Source organism: Humulus lupulus, chromosome 6 (assembly GCF_963169125.1).
Source record: "Humulus lupulus chromosome 6, drHumLupu1.1, whole genome shotgun sequence".
In the NCBI taxonomy this organism is placed as follows: domain Eukaryota; kingdom Viridiplantae; phylum Streptophyta; class Magnoliopsida; order Rosales; family Cannabaceae; genus Humulus; species Humulus lupulus.
In genome coordinates, this window is record NC_084798.1 from 201,335,249 (window position 1) to 201,358,028 (window position 22,780).

The 22,780-nt window shown below is 34.4% G+C and overlaps 1 protein-coding gene across 1 annotated transcript; it reads right to left on the reverse strand.

The window, feature by feature from the left end:
* Nucleotides 1-259: 259 nt before the first annotated feature.
* LOC133785859 (uncharacterized) lies at nucleotides 260-1,852 on the reverse strand. Its single transcript, XM_062225077.1, has 3 exons — nucleotides 1,186-1,852; nucleotides 1,011-1,101; nucleotides 260-268 (listed from the first exon to the last, which is right to left on the reverse strand). Exons 1-3 carry the CDS (start codon nucleotides 1,767-1,769, stop codon nucleotides 260-262), a joined length of 684 nt encoding a protein of 227 aa, XP_062081061.1. The 5' UTR covers nucleotides 1,770-1,852.
* Nucleotides 1,853-22,780: the final 20,928 nt, after the last annotated feature.

Genomic DNA, 22,780 nt, shown 5'->3' on the forward strand with positions numbered 1-22,780 from the left:
TAACCTATCTATTTTAATATTTAATTATTATTTATAATTAATTTATTGAGTATTATTTCAATTGATTAGGTAATTTGAAACATGCTATTTGGAAACGAACTTTTTATTTCTCAATATGTACAATACATTGAACACTAGATACAAAACTAAGTAGAATAGTCACTATCCTCACTAATTACATCAACATCTATCGGGCACACATCATCAGTATTATCATCACTAAGGTCGACAATTAATTCATCCTCATCTTCTGCTTCTTCTACACTGTCTGCCATATCATCTTCATTGTCATTAATAAATCCATCATCTTCTTGAACAACTAAAGAAGGTCCATGGGCCGTGTTGACTTGAGTCGCTAGTACATCAGATTGCTGAACAACCAACTCTCCGAGATCCACAGTCAAAACAAAATTCGATGAGTTGGTGTCATGTACAACATCAACATCAGCAATCATATCTGAAGCATCTGGAAAGTGCCAAACTTGCCGATGATTCACTTCTTGGACAACAATCCAATCTCGTCCTCTAACGAGATCATCGATGTAGAATACTTGTTTTGCTTGACTAGCTAGTATGAACGGTTCATCTTTATACCATTCACCGCTAACATTGATACTAGTAATATTATTTACAGTGATGGTTTTCTTCTTTTTCGGATCTGTATTGAACCATTTACATCGAAATAATACCACCGAATAAGAACCAGTAAAAGACAGCTGGAGTATTTCTTCAAGTTGCCTGTAATAGTTAAAACCTTCTGTTCCAGCAACACACACTCCACTATTTTGTGTAATTCGATTCTGATCTTGATTGTATGAGACAAATCGAACTCCGTTCACTATACATGCTTGGTAGGAGTAAGCCAATAGATCTGACCCAGATGCTAAAGCTAGTAATTCATCAGCATGCTCTAATGACCCAAGCTGGTGCAAGTCATATATCTAATAATAAAGAAATATATTAGAATGAGAATGTAATTTGTAGTATGCAATTTGCTAAGTACAAGTTACCTTCTTATGAAACCATGAATGAAACTCTTTCTTATGTATCAATTTATGATTGGCAGCCATATCTCTTTGTTGCACCTCAGTTAGGTGTTCCCTGTTAATTAATTAACAATGACAATATTGTTAATTAAGGAGTAGATTGAACAAAGAATAAAATGAATATTAATTATGTACTTACTCTAAATACACTTCAGTTTCTGGAGAATTATCCAATATGAACCACTCAGCTTTATTCCGAGTATTTTCATCGAGGGGCACGGGAATTCCCTTACTAAGAGGACGACATTGAGATTCAAACACTGTGAGGTGTCGATTCACATACGGTGCATCTTCGTTACGATCAGGCTGATTAAATTTTGTTTCCACACCTTTGAAATACATTGAACAAAATATCAAAGCCTCATCTGCAACATATCCTTCTGCTATAGATCCTTCAGGACGAGCTTTATTCCTGACATAGTTTTTTAATTTTTTCATGTATCTTTCAAAAGGATACATCCACCTCATAAATACAGGTCCTCCCAATATTGCTTCATCAGGCAAGTGCAAAACCAGATGGATCATTATGTCAAAGAATGTTGGAGGGAAAATCAACTCCATCTTGCATAAAATAACAATCAAGTCATCCTTAGCTTTCTCCATATCAGAAACGTTCAGTGTCCTAGAGCACAATTGTTTTAAGAAATTACACAATTCAGTGATGGTAGTGGATATAGATTCTGGTAAAAACTTGCGAACACCTACTGCAAGTAATCGTTGCATTATCACATGACAATCATGGGACTTCAACCCAACAATGTTTGAGTCATTGTCTGTGACTTTTTTCTTTAGATTAGAACAAAAACCATCGGGCAGCTTCACTCCTTTCAAAAATTGACAAAAATCTCGCCTCTGTTCAAAAGTGAACATGTATGGAGCATGCGGTTTCATTAACCTTTTATTGGCATCCTCGTAAATCCACAACGATTTCCTAACCCCCATATTCTTTAAATCATGTTTTGCGTTAGTGGTGTCCTTAGATTTATCATTATCTAACAAAGTCCCAAGGATACTGTCGCACACATTCTTCTCAACATGCATCACATCTAGGTTGTGTTTTAACTAATTTGAACTCCAGTATTCAAGTTCATAGAAAATACTTTTTTTCCTCCAATTAATTTCCCCTGCACCTCGCTTGCGCTTCACCCCCCCAAATCTGTCATGTTTACCAGACACTTGAAGTGGTAAAGCATTGACTTGATCTAAAACTTGTTGACAAGTAAACTGTTGTGGAGGATTTCTTTTCTCAACTTTGCCATCAAATTCCTTGTCCCTTCTCTACTTATGATTACTCCTCAAGAATCGCCTATGACCGACATACGATGTCTTACCAATCACTCGAATGGAAGTGGTGTCTTCATTGCACGTTGGACATGCTTTATACCCTTGCCCGCTCCAACCAGACAAGCTATTACGAGCAGGGAAATCGTTAATTGTCCACAGAAGGGCTGCACGCATCTTGGATAATTCATTCCTTGTGCCATCTCTTGTGTCGACCCCGTTAATCCACAATTGTTTTAACTCATCCACCAAGGGTCTTAGAAATACATCCATGTCTTTACCCGGTGATTTTGGCCCAGGAATAAGCAGAGTTAGCATAAAATACTCTTCCTTCATGCATAGCCAAGGGGGGAGATTGTAGTTCGTCAAAATCACAGGCCACATGCTGTATGATAAGCTCATGTTGCCAAAAGGATTAAACTCATCAGTAGCCAAGCCTAGACGAACATTTCTAGGATCTTTTGCAAAATCAGGATGGGTGGCATCAAAGTCTTTCCATGCAGACCCGTCAACCGGATGACGCATCACCCCATCTTCTATTGATCTCCCAGTATGATGCCATAACATGTCATTAGTTGTATGTCTTGAACTGTACATTTGCTTTAATCTGGGAGTCAACGGAAAGTAACGCATCACCTTGTGTGGAGCCTTTTTCCCCTTCTTCTTTTCATTGACCCATCGGCTACTCCCACACACATGACATGAATCTTTGCTTGCATGCTCATTATAAAATAAGGAACAATCATATTTACACACATGGATTGATTGATATCCCAACCCTAACTTACTCAGCTTCTTTTTCGCCTCATAGTGTGTTGGGGGAATTTTATTATCTTTCGGAAATGCAAATTTTAGTAACTTCAACAATTCATCGAAAGAGTTATTTGGCCACTTCCCTCTAACTTTCAAATGCATCAACTTCGCCAAAAATTTTAAGGATGATATCCAATCACAACCCGGATACAACTCAGCTTCAATCTCGTCGAACAACTCGTCATAATACTGTCCCATTCGACTGCCAGACACACCATCTGCTTCCTCTACATTTGTCGGTAAGAGGAAATCATCAACGACGTCAACCATCTCGTCTACATCTTCATTCTCCTCAACTACCTCATTGGTGACACTAGCTTCCACCTCACCGTGGTAAATCCACTTTTGATAACTCTGTTGAAAACCCTTGTCAAAGACATGAGCCTCCATTGTATCTATAGTTTGTAGTTTAACATTCAGGCACCTCACACACGGGCATAAAATTCTCCCGTCGCAGTCTACGTGTTCTTTCGCCATTCTCAAGAAGGCTTGGAGACCGTTCCAATAAGCATCACTGTTACGCTTCCTTAATGCTGTCCAACTCTTATCGATCGGCATCTACGATACAAAAATAAACAATAATTTAAACTTATTGACTATGTGTGTGTGCCCTAATCCACATTTTCACTCCACTTCTATAAGGGTAAAGAACCTATCCCATTCAGATTTGTAGTATACATATAATTTAATCTACACTCTTAAAATTGTTTCGTTTATGTAAAAATTTCGGCAGCACCTCCCTATAGTTCTCATAAGTGGGCAGACTAAAATTAAGTTTGCCCACTTACGAGAACAAATAAGGAGACACATATTGAAATCTCTATTAACGAAACAATAAAATGAGTACTAGATCAAATTATAGGTACACAACAAATCCAAACTATCCATGCGGACACATACCGTCCTGGATAATTCGGAGAAGCATATTTAAGAGTTCTTACTGACTCAGCTTCACCGAACGGGTCTAAGGCTTTTCGTGATTGAAAATAATTAATAAAACATTATCACTAAGTGATAATATATAAAACGTCTATCCAATCTTTGGTGATCAAATTTTATCACCAAAGAAAAGCAACAAAAAAATAAATATTTTTTAACATTAGATGTTTTATGATGTCTTATAAAATCTTATGATATTAAATTATAATTTTGTAATTTATTTTGAAATTATTTATCTAACTTTTAATTTATTTTTAAATTACTAAATTTGTTAATATTAAATTAAATTATAATTTTTTAATTCATTTATCTAAAATTTAAATTTTTTTTGAAATTATTTATCTAATTTTTTAATTACTAAATTTGTTAATATTAAATAAAATTATAATTTTTTAATTCATTTATCTAAATTTGTAATTTATTTTGAAATTATTTATCTAACTTTTAATTTATTTTTAAATTACTAAATTTGTTAATATTAAATTAAATTATAATTTTGTAATTTATTTTGAAATTATTTATCTAACTTTTAATTTATTTTTAAATTATATATCTAATTATTTAATTTATTTTTAAATTACTAAAATTTTTAATATTAAATTATAATTTTTCACTTTATTTTAAAATTATTAAATTGTTAATATTAAATTAAATTATTTATCTAATATTTTAATTTATTTTGTTAATTCTAAGTATTCAATGTCTTATTTATTATATTATTATTTATTTAGTCCTCTAACTCTACCAAAATTTTGACAGCATAACATCTCTATTATAACATATCCCAAAAATTTAAAACCCTACAAAAAACACTCAGAAAATTCCCAGAACATTCACAATATACATATTATTAATCAAATTTAAATACTAACACATACTACAATTTTATACACATATATAAATATATCACTAAACACATCTCACATTGTACACACATTCACATATTAATTATATTAATTAAACCAATAACATAATTAAAAAATAAATGCCTTGATGCCACAAAATTATATTATACCAGTGATCGAATTTCCAAGAGATACTCCTTCAATTTCTACACAAAATCAATCCAAATAATTAAATTTAAACAAAATTAAATCAACTTAATATATATATTTATATATAAATCCACAATTTTCTTTGTCCCTTGTTAGCATACCAAGAAAATCAAAGAAATCAAAATGTGATAACAAAATTACATCTAAAAAAAATCAAAGAAATAAAAAAAAACTTTCGAACCAACCAAAGATTACCCAAATATTATACATATATTTATAGCATCACACAGATTCCACAAACAAAATCAACACCCAAATCCAACAACCCAAACTTTCGGACCAAATACATATATATATACATATAAATAATCAGGGTATACATATTTATATATTATACATATATATATATATAAATATATATAAAAGCAACTATATATATATATTCTGAGTTGGGTTTCAGCTTACTTGGGCTTCGGCGTCTGAGAGATCGGAGAGCAGACCGAGAGTGAGGGTGAAGTGAGGGTGCGACGACAGAGAGATCGAGAGTACTCTATACGTAAATAAGAATATAACTCTCAAAAACACCAATAATGTCTATATGAAGCTATAAATATAATTGATGAAAACAAACACGAAACATGGTAAGACTATAATTAATTCACAAAAATATAAAAAATAAACAAAACATCCTGATTAGTAAAAAAAGTAGACAATTTAGACTACTTTACTTGACCATGTTAAAAGGTGTCAAGGAAGATAAGGATGGCTCAGTCTACATACCAAACCTACTAATATATAATTATATCTTATATAGATCTTAATGTTATTATATACTATATATTGTTATTATAGGTCATGGTATCACATACTTGATACGTCATTGTGGAGAAAAAATGGTTTTTTAATTTAAAATAATATAATTGGTTGTGCTATGTGCTAGCAAACCCTTGAGCCCTTTTGTTTGTTATTACCAATTTTTTAATCTGAGCTGGTTTGACAACCTTAGAAAGTGTTGAAATTTTGGTAAAAAAAGAAGAATATTGTAGCATTGAGATTGAGAATCTTGCACTACAAGAAACTAGTTCTTTGCCGGCGTAATTCGTAATTGCGCCGGCAAAAATCACTTTCACCGGCGCAATTCATGAATTGCGCCGGCAAAAATCAAACCCTATGCCGGCGCAATTTAACGCCGGAAAAGATGACTTTTGCCGGCGCAAGTCGGGGTTGCGCCGGCAAAAGTAATGCCAGATTTTTCAAAATAAGCGTACAAACTTTTGCCGGCGCCTTTCACCTAACGCGCCGGCAAAAGTCAACGTGTTTTTAAATTTTTACACGTTTGAAATAAAAAGTAGGTGGGCTTACTTTTGCCGGCGCGTTTCGTTGCGCCGGCAAAAGTGACAAAACGCGCCGGCAAAAGTCGACATAATTAAAACGACATCGTTTTACTTTAGGGTTTACTTAAACACTTTTGCCGGCGCATTTTTAGACTTTTGCCGGCGCAACGAAACGCGCCGGCAAAAGTCTTAACGATATATCTCAGCCGCAGCCTCCTTCTTCCCCATTTCTGTTCTGAGTTTGTAAGCTCTCTCTCTCTCTCCTCTGTGATAGTCTCCGACCACCGGTGTCCCATAATCCCACGCCGTGGCTCAAGTTATATATTGAAGCATCTCTCAAGGTTAGTAAAATGAGAAATTTTTTAACATTTTTGGATTTTTTTCTCAATATTATGTTTTGTAATTGTATTTTTTTTTTGTTATTCTCTCCCTATGAACAGGTGTGTTGTAACTCTCTCGGTGAAACAAATGCAAAGGTTAGTTTATATATATATTTATATATGTTTATATATATTTCGGTTTATATATATATATTTATATATGATTATATATATATGTATATATTTATATATATTAGTTATATCCGAATATATATATGTATATATTTATATATATGTATATATTTATATATATTAGTTATATCCGAATATATATATGTATATATTTATATATATTAGTTTATATATATGTATATATTTATATATATTAGTTATATATATATATTAGTTATATCTGAATATATATATATACTTAAATTTGGTTTTTTTTTTTTATATATCTGTATATATGTTTGTATATGGATATATGTTTATGTATTTCTGTAAATGGGTGTGTATATATGTTTATTTAATGTTAAATTTTTGTAGAAATTGATTAATATAAATGTATGTGTGTGATATTTGTTATTATAATTATATTTTTCTGTTTATAAAATAAATAAATGTGTAGTTTTAAAAAAATGATATTAATAATGAAAAAGAAAATATAATTTTAGTATTTATTAAAAAAAATTTGATTTGAGAATGTATATTTTTTTAATTTTAATGCTTAATATGTATATTAAAAAATAGATTAGATTATGTATATTAAAAAAAAATATATTATATTTTTTATATTAAATATTATTTGTTTATAAATATTTACTAAATAAATTGTTTTGATGTTACTGATATAGAAAGATTTGATATATGTTATTAATCTTGGTTTATGTTGTGCATGTTATGAGAATGTTCTGTATATTGCTCTGGGACTATTCTGGTTATATATGTGTTTAATTTGTAGGTTTTTAAATTTTTGGGATAGTTTGAAATATAGTCGTTATGCTGCCCAATTTTTGTTGGAGTTAGTAAAATTAATAAAAGTTTAATAATTAATTAAATAAATATTTAAGTATAATTAAAAATTCATCAAAAAAATAATTTTTAACTATAATTTAAATAAAATAAAATTACCAATCATAATACTTAATAATTAATAATTAATTTTAACATTAATATTAGATGTTTTGTAATTGAAAAAGTTAAAAATATAAATGATTTAATAAAATATAAATATAATAAAATTATTATTGATTAAGTAAATAATCCAATACAAATTAAAGAATTTAATAAAAAATTACAAAATGGAGATTAATGTATAATTAAATTAATTTTAAATTAAAAGTAATAAATAAGTAAATGTTAAAGTAGACTAGTCAACGGACACGTGGCAGTACATGATTGATAAAATTTGTTATTATTCTTAAAATATTTTTTAATTTAACAAAAAAATAAAATTTACATTTTTTAAAAAAAAATTCAAAATTTTTTTCAACTTAAGATTAAGTATGAAAAATACATTTTTTTTAAAATTTAATTTTATATTGTTAATATCCTCAAAATTTTTAATTTATTATTATTAAAATCTTCCTATTTATCATTTTGTCTACTTGTTTTCAATTAAAGATTAAGTAATTTTGTTTAAAATCTAAGCAATAATTTAAGATTAAATATTTTTTTTACTTAATCCTAAATAATTGATTAAAAGCAGCAAATTTGATTTTTTTTTTGTAAAAAATGAAAAAAAAAATTATTTTTTGTTACCTTTAAATTGGAAAACAATAAATTGGATTTTTTAAAAAAAATAAAAAATAAAAAATGTTTTTTTTTTATGAAAAATTATTTAAAATAATAATAATAATAATGTGTACCAATCATGTGGTGTCACGTGTCATTTAAGTGTTAGTAAGTTGTAAGTTTGAGTAATTTAGCCGGAAATATCTCTATAAATAATTATTTTTGCCAGAGATAGGATATTATTATCAGTTAGTGATAATTAGGGAGACAAACAGTCATGAAATACTTTGACTATCATTTCCCTTATTTTAAGACAATTATTAATATTTTCTTAATTATTTCGCTTAAAGATGGCAAGCGACAGAAGCTGGATGAGTGCGAGGAATCGTTGGTCTCTGGAGTATAGAAATGGTGTTAAGGAGTTCTTCGATATCGCCAAAAATCAGTTGAACGATCGGGGTTTGGTTCGCTGTCCGTGCAAGAAATGTGGGAATGTTAAGTTCCAGCCTATAAATGCAATTTCGATGCATTTATTCAACAATGGCATCGTACAGTCCTACAAAGTGTGGCATTACCATGGAGAGGCGCTGCCGTCGCCACCAGCTGTGGTACGAGATCATGATAGAGATGAGATAGCGGATATCCTGGAGGATGTTTACGCTGAAGATGACGTTCCCCATGGAAACTATAATGATCCTCCCCAAGATGATCCTCAACATCGCGACAAGTATGACAATTTATTTAAGGAGATGTCAAGTGAACTGTACCCGGGTTGCCGAAAGTATTCCGCGTTGAACTTCTTGGTGAAGCTGATGCATCTCAAAGTAATTAACAAGTGCAGCAATCATTACTTTGATGGTTTGCTGGAATTGTTAGTCGACGCTATGCCTGACGGAACAATTTTACCTAAGTCTAACTATGAGGCGAAGGCAAAGTTGCGGAGTATTGGATTGGGATATGAGTCCATCGATGCTTGCAAGCATGACTGTGCACTGTTTTGGAAGGAGAATGCGAATTTGGAATTCTGTCCGGTTTGTGGTGAGTGTCGCTGGCAAGATAATCGTGGGAACGGGAAGAAAGTGGCCCATAAGGTCATGCGGTACTTTCCGTTGACGCCGAGATTGAAAAGGCTGTACAGTTCCAGATATACTGCAGAGGATATGAGATGGCACTATTCTAAAAGGCCAAGGGAAGATGGTGTGATGAGGCACCCCGCTGACAGTAAGGCGTGGAAGCACCTTGATGAGTTGTACCCATCTTTCGCAGCCGAACCTCGAAATGTTAGGCTTGGGTTGGCTACAGATGGTTTCAATCCTTTTGGGAACATGAGCAACTCTTACAGCATGTGGCCTGTAATACTTGTCCCATACAACTTGCCGCCGTGGAAGTGCATGAAACCACAGTCATTAATGTTGTCTATTCTTATTCCAGGTCCTTCTTCACCTGGAAAAGATATCGATGTCTATATGAGACCTTTGGTTGACGAGTTGAAGGAGTTATGGATGAATGGTGTCGAGACAAGAGATGCATACAATAGTACATTGTTCAATATGCGTGCAGCAGTCTTGTGGACCATTAACGACTACCCAGCTTATGCTATGATGTCTGGGTGGAGCACAAAAGGGTACAAGGCGTGTCCCACATGCAATGAAGAAACTCCCTCTGTAGGGATTAGAAGTAAAATTGCATACATTGGCCATAGGAGATTTCTTGATATGGATCATGAATGGAGGAGCAAACGAGCACTATTCGACGGTAACAGGGAACTCAGGCCACCACCGAAACATTACTCCGGTGATGATGTTTTGAAGCAATTAGAGAATTTGCTGATTAGACATCCTGGGAAACACAAAGAATTTGGTGGTGTGAAACGCAAAAGGGCTCCGATTGAACTTAATTGGTCGAAGAAGAGCATATTTTTCGAGCTTGATTATTGGAAGGAGTTATTGTTGAGGCATAATTTGGACGTAATGCACATTGAGAAGAATGTTTGCGACAGTGTCTTGGGAACTTTGTTGAACTTAGAGGGAAAATCTAAAGACACTGACAAGGCAAGACTTGATCTAGCAGACATGAAAATTAGGGAAAAACTCCACCTCCGCAAAGAGGGAAACAAGTGGAAGAAACCGCACGCCAGTTACACCCTCAGTGTCCCGGAGCGTCGAGTTTTCTGTGAATTTGTGAAGTCAGTTGAATTCCCGGACGGTTTTGCTGCAAACCTTTCGAAGAATGTCAATGTCAATGATGGCAAGATAACTGGGTTGAAATCACATGATTGCCACGTGTTGTTTCAGCAGTTGTTGCCCGCCGCACTTAGGTCGTTTTTGGTTCCGGAAGTTCGGAAGCCAATTATTGAGTTGTGCGGTTTTTTCAAAAAACTTTGTGCACGGACTTTGAATGTGAAAGACCTTGAGAAGATGGAGACAGACATTATCACCATTTTATGCAAGTTGGAAATGATATTTCCTCCAGCATTTTTCGATATTATGGTGCATTTGGTTTTGCACCTTCCGAAAGAGGCAATTCTTGGCGGTCCCGTGCACTTTAGGTGGATGTATCCCATTGAACGTTCGATGGGAGTTTATAAACAATATGTAAGAAATCGTGCACGTCCTGAAGGTTCAATCGCAGAAGCTTACGTGGTGAACGAGGCTTTAACCTTTTGCTCAATGTACCTGCGGGGGGTTGAGACTCGATTCAATCGACCTGAGAGGAATGACGATCGCGTTGAATCCCAACCAAATCGGGAATATTCTATTTATAAGGCTGTTGGTCGTCCATTTGGTAAGAAATCAAGTATGCTCCTCAATCCGCAGTTAAAGCAAAAGGCTGAGTGGTATATCTTGAACAATTGTGCCGAAATTAAGGAGTACCTTAGGTGTGTTTTCTAGTATTTTTTCAATAATGATGTTTGGTTTATATACCGAGTAAATGCCAAAATCATAGTTTTTTTGTTCATTTGTAGTGAGCATATGGATGAATTAAGAAGACGGGGGGGCTTGAATCTTGAAGTTCAACAAGAAACTGATTTTCCTCAGTGGTTCAAAGAAAGAGTATGTATATTAGTCAATTCTTTTCTGAAACCTCACTTAGTCAATCCAAAACTAACTTTCAATGTTAATGTTGATAGGTGAACGGTTTGCATGAGTCAACACCTACTGAAGTGAATAATGAATTGTATGCTCTCGCAAACAAATCAAGCGGCACCGTGTATTCATATCCAGGGATGATAATGAATGGTGTGAAATTTGTGACTCGTGGTCGTGATATGAAGCTTAAAACACAAAATTGCGGTGTAATGGTGCCAAGTGAGGAAGGAGTGAACTACTATGGAGTTTTGGAAGAAGTAATTGAATTGTCCTACTTGATGGGTTACAGTGTTGTCCTATTCAAGTGTAGATGGTTCAATACAAGTAGAATTAAAGTGGAATCCAATTTTACGAGCGTATATGTGAAAGAAGAATGTTATAAAGATGATCCTTTCGTTCTCGCATCTCAAGCGAAGTTGGTGTATTATCTTCGAGATGTGAAAAATGGGGATGATTGGAGGCTCGTTAATGAATACATTCCAAGGAATGTATGGGATTTCACAAATTCCGATGTTGATGATACTGAGACCACAAATGATATACCAATATTGCAAGAAGTTAATTCTTCTTCATTTCAGTTGTGGGTAGAACTTCCAATTTTTGATAATCTTCAGTATGATCGGGTTGATGTCAATGCCACTGAAGTGCACAACGTTGATGATTTGGTTGGCGAAGGTTCAGATGAATTTGTTGTCGATGATGAAGTTGAATTTGAAGACGACACGTTGGTCGAGTATGAAGACGATGAGGATGACGATAATGTTCTAGTCGATAGTGATAGTGATAGTGATGTTCGTAATGATGTTGTAGTTAGTGATGACGAGGACAGTGATATGTAATTTAAACAAGTGTATGTAACTTTTTATTTAATTCAATGAAAAGTTTATTTATTATCATTAATTAATGATAGTATTAGATATAGGTACACATGCACCTATTGGATGCTTTGGGGATAGTCAATGTATTCATGTACTGGTACTCATTTTTTCAATATATTTGATGAAATATGTTGAAAAAATGGGTAGTCGCACATGTCTGCTTACTATCTCCAAGGGATCTATTAGGTCGGAATAGGGTAGGTTGGGAAAGACAATAAGTAATAAAATGTTAATTCAATAACAAAAAATAATAGTGATGCACCTAGTGGATGCCTTGGGGATAGACAATGTATTCATGTACTGGTACTCATTTTTTCAATATATTTGATGAAATATGTTGAAAAAATGGGTAGTCGCACATGTCTGCTTACTATCTCCAAGGGATCTACTAGGTCGGAATATGGTAGGTTGGGAAAGACAATAAGTAATAAAATGTTAATTCAATAACAAAAAATAATAGTGATGCACTTAGTGGATGCCTTGGGGATAGACAATGTATTCATGTACTGCTACTCATTTTTTCAAAATGTTTGATGAAATATTTTGAAAAAGTGTGTAGTCGCACATGTCTGCTTACTATCTCCAAGGGATCTACTAGGTCGGAATAGGGTAGGTTAGGAAAGACAATAAGTAATAAAATGTTAATTCAATAACAAAAAATAATAGCGATGCACCTAGTGGATGTCTTGGGGATAGACAATGTATTCATGTACTGCTCCTCATTTTTTTTAAATGTTTGATAAACATTTTAAAAAACTGAGGAGAAGTACATGACTTCTTACTATCTCCAAGGGATCCACTAGGTCGGAATAGGGTAGGTTTGGAAATACCATAATGAATAAATGTTAATTTTATAACAAAAAACAATAGACATACATAATTTGAATTAGTTAATTAATGAATATTTTAATGTAGAATGGCCGAAACAAGTAATGACACAGGTGGTGGCTCCAAGAGAGGCAGGGGAGCTTATTACGGTGCCAATATCGAGAAGGAGCTGGCCATCAAAAAAGTTACTCATTTGAAAGTAGAGTTTGATAAAGAAACTGGAAAAGCTATTCAAAAGTACGGCAAGTGGTTCAACAATTCTATGGCTCGTTATTTGCGTAGCACCGTACCCCCAACTACACTAGCTTGGGAACAAGTAAAACCAGCTGATATCGAAGTTATTCGAAAGAGACTATCTGTAAGCATTCTTTAAACCTTTAATAACTCATTATTAAATATTTTGTCTATCTTCAAAATATTTTAACAAATTCCAATTTTAATTGTGATTTTAGGAAAAATTCATTTATCCAGAAGACAATCCAGTAATCAACGATGCCATGGTAAGACAAATGCAAAAACATCTGACTGATTGGCGCCACACGATGAAGAAACACTGGGTAGATGTTGGAGGAGAGGTGGACAATGAGAGAGCGAAGTCAAAACCTTTTGTGTCGATCACTTCTTCTGATTGGGCAGTTCTGTGTGATTTTTGGGTTTCTGATTCTCACCAGGTATGCCGTACATTTTACATTAATTTTTAATTATAAAATTACAATTTAGATTAATGAGTACTGTTTTCTTTTTGAAGCGTATATCGAAGAAAAATAAAGAAGCTCGAGCTAAAATGACCATACCAGGAGGACACGGTTCCAAATCCATCGTTGCCCATGTTTATGATCACGTAAATTATAATAACTTATATCCTTACATTTACGAAAATATTATAAATGTCACAATGTTTAAATAATTTGCTTTTTTAGATGGACCCATCTACTGGCCAGCTCCCGAGCATGATCGACACATTCGAGCACCTGCACAAGAAGAAGGATAAGTGGATTAGTGATGCAGCGGCGACAAAACATGTAAGTTGCATAACCTTAACTAATTTATGATCATTTAACTTTAAAAAAGTTTAGTAAATAATTAATAAATATTAATTATTAATTGTTGTTGTCAATTAGTAATTATTTATTAATTATTAATTAAATTTTTAACAATGAAATCTTTATAATCTATGTGCCAATATTTTTATGATTAATGATTGTGGACTAAGATAAAAAAAGAATGTAATTAATGTTGTCCCCGTATCAGGGAGCTTGTGGACTAAAGTAAATTTGGTCATGAAAATCCATATCTGAATCAAAAACATGTAAATATAGTTGATGTATATGTTTGGAGACGTAAATTCCTCATTAATGGAATTAACTGCACTTACCGTATATATCAACAACATCTTCATGATTTTGATTCAGATATGGATTTTCATGACCAAATTTACTTTAGCCCACTTGCTCCCTGATACGGGAACAAAATTAATTACATTCTTTTTCAGTCACTGGTCTGCAGTCATTAATGATAGGATGTTGGCAGATAGATAATAAAGTTATATTTTATATGTTGTTATATTAAAAATTTATAAGTTAGGTTTTCAAATAATGTTATATTGGAATTCGAAATACGTGCTTTTTATTGTGCAGAATGAGATGACCGAACGTCGAGCATCGCAGAGTACGGCCCCTGCATCATCTGCTGCTTCTTGTGTCGGCGATAATGTCGACGGTCATTTCCCGCCTGATATGGATATTGTCACGGATGTCCTTGGACCCCGCTCGCGTTATAAGAAAGGGTTTGGGGGGTTGCCTAGGTTGAAGGCAATTGGCGCAAAGAGGGCAGCATCTTCGTCAACTTCTCAAATGTCCGGGCAATTGCCACCTGAAGTGGACACCATTTTGCAGCAAAATCAGGACATTATGCTAGAAAATCAGAACCTAAAGAAGCATACGACTAAACTTGAGAGTCGTCAACGGCGTCAAGATCTCCTGCTCAGTGCTTTGTTGAAGCAGGTTGGTCAATTGGCTCCTGGTTTTACTGTTGACTTACCAGACCAGGATTCGGACGAGGACGATGATGCTGATGGGGGCGGGAATGATGAGGCGGCCAGTACTCATTTGTAGAACTTTTTTTCTATTTATTTAAAATTTAATTTATGAGACATTTATTTTACTAAATTACTTTTATATTTTAATGTTTGGTGGAGACAATAAATATTAATAGTTGTAATTTTTTGTTTATTTATTTATAAAATTTTAATTTTATTTTTATTTCTAATTAAATAATATTACTAAAAAATTAAATAATTATTAATATATTAAAATTGAAAATTATTAATTAATATTAATATATTGAAAATAATATTAATAATTTAATACAAATTATTATTTTAAAAATACTTTTACCGGCGCAAAATTACGTCGGCAAAGAGTTTCAATCTTACCTTCACATATACACTTTTACCGGCGCAAAAATGCGCCACTAAAAAATTAAACTATTGCCGGCGCATTATTGCGCCGCTAAAAGTGTTTTTCACAATATCGTGACAGATTTTTTTACCGGCGCATTTATATTTTCACCGGCGTATTTTTTCGTCGCCAAAAAAGTCCATTGCCGGCGCATTATATTTGCGTCGGCAAAAGTGACATTAGCGACGGAGATACGACGCAATTCTTTGCCGGCGCAAAATTGCGTCGGCAAAAACTCCATAGTTTTTGCCGGCGCAAAACCATACTTTTGCCGGCGCAAATTTGCGCCGGCAAAAGTCTCCTTTTTTGTAGTGTTGGTTGTTGATTTCTAGTTCGGTTTAGTTTTCTTTCTTTTTGAGAAAATAATTTCCTGGCTTTCACGCGCATAGTTCAGATAGTTTTGTATAATCATAACATAATCATATGCTTAAACATGCTTATTGGAAGATAATTAAAGCCTCCTCATTTGGCACCAAAATGAATAGAAGGAAAATAAAAATTGAATCTTTGTAGACTTGACCTAACAAGATTTGCAAAGTGGTATAGATAGTGATATATTTTTGTGGGGTATGTAGAAACTGTTGGTGGAGCACTAAATTTTTTAATGTTGTCATATTGTGTGTATGTGTGTTTTGTTTATATATATAAATAGTATTTGTTAGCATGGATTGCACCTTGGACTAGTATAGTGAATAATATGATCACTGAAGAAAAAGACTCAATTTTTTTTTTTAAGAAGATAAAACCTAAGCACTAGACTTCAAAAGAGCATTTAATAAAAAGATCCATTGTATATATATACAAAAAAAGTCTTTTGGAATTCAATAATCATTACATTCTAGAGGGGACCTTTTCTACACAAGACCAAGACCAAGACCAAGACCAAGACCAGAAGATTAACCTAATAAGTATCAATAAAAGCCTTTATAAATATATATTATATTGAAAAGTGTAAAATACAGTATTTTCAACAGTACCATTAATTTATTGAGTATTATTTCAATTGATTAGGTAATTTGAAACATGCTATTTGGAAACGAACTTTTTATTTCTCAATATGTATAATACATTGAACACTAGATACAAAACTAAGTAGAATAGTCACTATCCTCACTAATTACATCAACATCTATCGGGCACACATCATCAGTATTATCATCACTAAGGTCGACAATTAATTCATCCTCATCTTCTGCTTCTTCTACACTATCTGCCATATCATCTTCATTGTCATTAATAAATCCATCATCTTCTTGAACAACTAAAGAAGGTCGATGGGCCGTGTTGACTTGAGTCGCTGGTACATCAGATTGTTGAACAACCAACTCTCCGAGATCCACAGTCAAAACAAAATTCGATGAGTTGGTGTCATCAATCTTCAATCTTTTTACAACTTTTCACACATTATCATCAAAATCCTCATTGTCTACACAAATTTCCTTTCAAAACCTTAAGTCCCATAAATTTTAAATTTGACTATTGAGATTAATCAACAAGTTTCAAGGTGCTTCATTGATATTATCAAGCTTTCAAAGACTTTCTATAGTCAATTACAAGTAAGTACATTTTCTTGATTCTTTGATTATTGGGTTTTGAGTATTCAAGAATATGATTTTGGGTATTTTGTATTAATTGGTTTTTGGTGGATGAAATATTTATATATTGTGATAATTGGCTTAGATTAAGTGATTATGTTGTTATATTAGTAATAATTCAAATTTTGGGAAGATTGAAACACTATAACAAACTTTTTCACTATTGGTTAGTCTTTGTCCACTAAGTGTTTGATGAAAGTTCTTAGAGGAGTATGTTTCAGTTTTAAGGGGAATTAATGCAATATTTTTGAAGAGGAAGTGTTTATTGGTTTAACAGAAGTTTGTTGGGAATAATTAGAGGATTTTGACTTTATATTTTGGGGTATTTTGAATTATTCTTTTAGTGCTTAATTATTTGTGTTTAACGAAGGTTATCTTTGAGTCTTGAACTGACGAATGGCTCCAAAGAGATTTCGAAAGAATGCTAAAGGTGTTTCCTCATCTGAGGTTGAGTTTGATGCCACCAAATTTATTTCTGAGGAGGCATTGAAACGCTATCAAGATGCGGTAGTGAAACAGAAAACGATGATTGAAGAAAGGGGGTTCGATATGGAGATTCGTCATGGGTATCCATCTATTGTAGAACAGATTGAGAAAAGACATTGGACGAAATTTTGTTCACAACCAGATGCTGCAGTAATCCCTATTGTCAGAGAGTTCTATGCTAATGGAATTTCTCAATTTACAGCCATGGCTACAGTGCGAGGAGTTAATGTGAACTTCTCAAGTGCAGCCATAAATCAATTTTATGGGCTTCCTAGCATTGACAATGATGAGTACAGCCAAATCATTGATAATCCTGACTTGAATGAGATTATCCAATTTCTGTGTAAGCCAAATACCCAATGGAAGTTAATTGAAACATGTCATCCTATTAAATTTAAGAGAGAGGCGATGGGAGTTATTGAAAAAGCATGGCATAAGTTTATTAATGCAAAATTATTTCCCACTAAACATGTTAGTGATGTGAGTGTGGATACTGCTATACTTCTATATGCTATCTTGAAGGGGAAAACAATTGATGTGGGACGCATTATTAAGTCTTCCATTCAGAGCAGTTTTGGAAATGTTTCTAAGGGGTTCTATCATCCCCATCTCATTACCGCTATGTGTGCTCAAGCTGGTGTGAAATGGGATCCCTCAAAGCCTTTGCTGCAACCCATGCATATACTGAATAGATCCTCCATTACTCGCTTTAAGGTCACTGACACTGCAGGGGCTAGCTCATCTTCTCATACTCAGACTAGACCACTGCCATCTATAAAAAAATATGACCTTGGCAGACCGTATGACACTTGTGGAGGAATCTCTGTACACTACATCTCAAGAGTTGCATGCTCACCGTACTGAATTCCAAGCACATCAGCAGCGCATGATTGAGTGGGCTAGTTATCAAGATGTTTGTTTCAGGATGAATGCCATACACCTTGGCTTGGACATGACAAACTACCCACCTGCACCACAGTGGATTCAATCATATCCACCACCTATTCCCATGATGCAAGATGATGAAAATCAGGAGGAAGCTGAAGATGATCAAGGAGATGCCTAATTAATAAACATTCACTTCGGTTGAGGGAGTTTTTCTTTATCTTTTTCTTTCTTTTCTTTCATTTATTTGCATTGAGGACAATGTTTCTTACAAGTGTGGGGGAATTTGATAAGGGTATTTTGGATATTATATATTTTATCCTTTGGCATTTAGATAATGTTCCTTTAAAGTGTTTTTAGGTGTTCTTAGCTTTGTTTTATGAGTTTTTTTATTTTTAAGTCATAAAATATTTTATAAGGTATTATTAATGAATTTGATACAATTTTGTGGTTAAAAATGAAAGTGCAATGATATGACTCGAGAAAATGAAGTTTTGAGCGAGATTGAAGTGTTTTCGAAGTCCTTAAACCCGATGATTGAGCCTAAGTTGGAGATTATGAAGAAAAAAATATAGGAGCAAAAAATGATCAGTGGCCGCGGCCACCAGCATTTACTAGCCGCGGCCTGGGAGACAGGGAGTATTGGCCACGGCCAACATGATCTCCTGGCCGCGGCCTCCGCGCGAACATGGCCCAGAATATGACCCGTGGCCGCGGCCATCAAGAATCACTGGCCGAGGCCATGCGACAAATTTTTCTTTAAAATTTAAATTTTAAATATAATTATTGGGGGCTATAAAAGGGATTAGGGTTAACTTTTATCATAACTTTGGATTGCGATTTTTAGAGGCTAGAGCAGCAGAGGAGGAGGAAAAAACATCATCATCATCTATATTCTTCAATCTAGTTTTTCTTTCTTCTCAAAACACTTTTATTTTCATTGAATATTTATGTTTATGAATATGAATATGATTATGGAGTAGTTTTCTTTATAATTAAGGGTTATTTCAAAGCCCTAGACATGATATCTTGAATACATTGATGAATTTTATTTTTTTTATTCCCTTATATTAAATTGCTTCTATTTTTCTATTCGAATGTCATGGATCTTGTAAATTCTTGTTTAGATGACCACTAATTAAGGTTTTGCATTGTTCTACTATCATCTTAGGATTTCTATTCACCTAATAGTTTAGGATTCTAAGTAAAGTGATAAATTGCAATTAAGGTATTGTGACGGGTATTCTAATTGTGATGAGAAATAGAACCTAGGTTAAATGAATTGCATGCTTAATGAATTTGTTGCCTAGATTAACCTGTTTCCACAAAGTGTAATGCTTTTACTAGGTTAGATAAATTGCATGCTTAATGGGTTTATTGCTGGGTAAAAAGGGTTAATTAAGAGCGCTTAGCTTTAATTAATTATATTAGGGAAACTGGGATAGTTGACTGCTTAAGTGTTATTGTAACGACCCAAATTGACTAATAAGGCTTAAGGGCCTTGATTAGTGTGCCTGGAGGGCATAATGGGAATTATGTGTGAGGTTTTAATGATTAAGATGCATGATTATGATTTAAAGCATGTTATATGATTATTTAAATATTTGAGATGCATGGTTATGTGTATTATAGCATCCATATAGGCCCTGATTAGGTTAGAAGGGCATAATCGTAATTTTGGCCATTGTGGGCATAACTGTTTTGATATATGTGATAATTGTCGAGACCACATTATTATGTGGATATATCTGTGATTTGTGACTCGAGACGATCCCAGTGAGCAAAGTAGTGAAAAAGTCATAGCGGGGATTTATACCCGGCTCGGGGTGAGCTTAGGGGTATAAATGGGAATTTAGCGAATATACTGGAGTCTATTTTGACATTGAGGAATATTATCGGTGATTAATTAGGTATCGGGATTTAAGCGGGAAATATTAGAGACACTCGAGGAATTAGCGGGAATTGGGTAAAATGACTAAAATGCCCCTAAGTGGACTAAAGGATTAGAATTAATAGGGAGGGCATAGTGGTCATTTGCTTTACAGGAGTTAAGTATTACCAAGGCTTTATGTTAGTGGGAGGTGTAGAAGTCTGAAAAAGGAAGGAAAAGAAAGAGAGAAAACAGAGGGAGTTTTCAGAGTCGGTTCAAGCTTCCTTCACCAATCTCTTGAGGATTTCTGGAGTAAAACTCAGAGGGGAGCTAGTCCAATTAAGCCACAAGGATACTGAGCTAAGGTTGAGGATTTGACAAGGGTTTATCAAGGTTAGGCCATCACTTGAGGTAAGGTTCTGTAAATTCTCTAGTTGCTGGTTTTGGTTTTTGAACTGTGGTGTGTAAGCTGGGTTTGATGGGGACTTTGGGAAATTCAGGACAAAGGTTAAGGAGGAGCAAGCCAAGGGAGTCTAGAGGCAACTTGTGGTCGAAATTCCACCAAAGGTATAAACCCTTAACTCCAACTTTGTTGTTCAGCTGGTTTTTACTGAGTTTTAGAGCTTAGGAGTGGCTATGGTGAATTTTGAGTTTGGGGATGCATGTGCTTGAGTTCTAGGTATTTGGGGTGCTTGGGATGAGTGGAGTGTGGTCATGAGGTTATTTTTGAGTTTGGGAAAGAGTTGGAAGAGTTTTGGTTGAGGTTGGTTTGAAGAAATCGCAGAAGAGGAAAATTAGTGTTGGTCTGTCTGTGACTAGCGCTACAACGCTAGGCCATAATGCTGAGGGCATTTTGGCTTCTGTTTGTAGCGTTGTAGCGCCCTCCCATGAGCGCTGTAGTGCTACCCTGCCTTCTGAAGGGGATTTTAGGGTTATTTTCAAGGGCTTTTGACCTAGGGTTTGGGGTTTGATTCCACCATCTTTTTTGGTGGAACTAGGACTTCCCGGGGCCTCGGGATTGGCCCCGAGGCTAGGTTTTGAACTTGGAGATTGATGATGACTTTGGCCTATGATTGTGTTTAGGTGAGCGCTAGGGCTCGAGGGGGATGGTGCTCAAGGAGTCGAGGGATCAAAGCTAGTGAATTGAAATGTAAGAAAACTGCACCCGGTTGTATGTTTGTGATGGGACTAAGTACTCCTGAGAATTGTATCGTGTCAATGTTGGTATTACGCCATGGGACATGTAAAAGCGACCTAAGAGTGTCGTACATAATATTAGCGCACAGGGCGCGGCTTTGCCACTGGTAGCCAAGGACAACGGGATAACGGAGGGAGTAGCCTGAGGGCGCTAGCCCTAGTTATCGTTTGTGAACTATACATGTTATGAATTGATATGCCTAGCATGTGGAATACTTGATTATACTGTATGGTTATATGGTTGAGGTTATGTGATGCAATGTGAGATATTGATTTGTCTGCTAATAGCTTGTGCTTTGTTGTTGTGTTTTCTTGCTGGGCCTTGGCTCACGGGTGCTACCTGGTGCAGGTAAAGGCAAAGGCAAGCTGGACCAAGCTTGAGGTGGAGATCTCTGAGGTGGAATGTACATAGCCATCTGTTCGATCACCATGGTCCAGAAGTGGGTCAGGAAACAGATAACCTAACTGCTTGTTTTGCCTTAGCATGGCTTGTTATTGTATCTGAGTCTTATAACTTTTGTAAACGATCTTTAAACTTGTATTTTTGGGATCCCGTGTAAACGAATAATGTTCTTTAATGAAAATGTGGCTTTTGAGACCAAAACATTTTAAACCCTAGTTCCTTTACAGTTTTTGGTGACACACTTTTAATTAGAATGACTTGATTAGCAAGTCTCGCACTTTATAAACACACAGTGTAATGGTCCTGGCTATCCAGGGCGTTACAATTATCTGCAGGGTTAATAGTTTAATTGGGAATAGGGAATATTATTCATCATTGTTGATAGATTGATTTTTGAAGGTGGAGAGTAATTCTTGACTATTTCTTTAATATCGTTATCTCCTTAGTTATTCAATCATTGATATTTATTTCATTTTATGTTTTCAGCTATTAAAACTAAAACCCCTTTTTAATTTTAATCTAGTATTAGCATTGGTCTAGAATTAACTGTCGGCGTTGGGGTCAATAGCGACACATTTTAACTGTCGGCATTGGTCTCGAATTAACTGTCGGCGTTGGGGTCAATAGC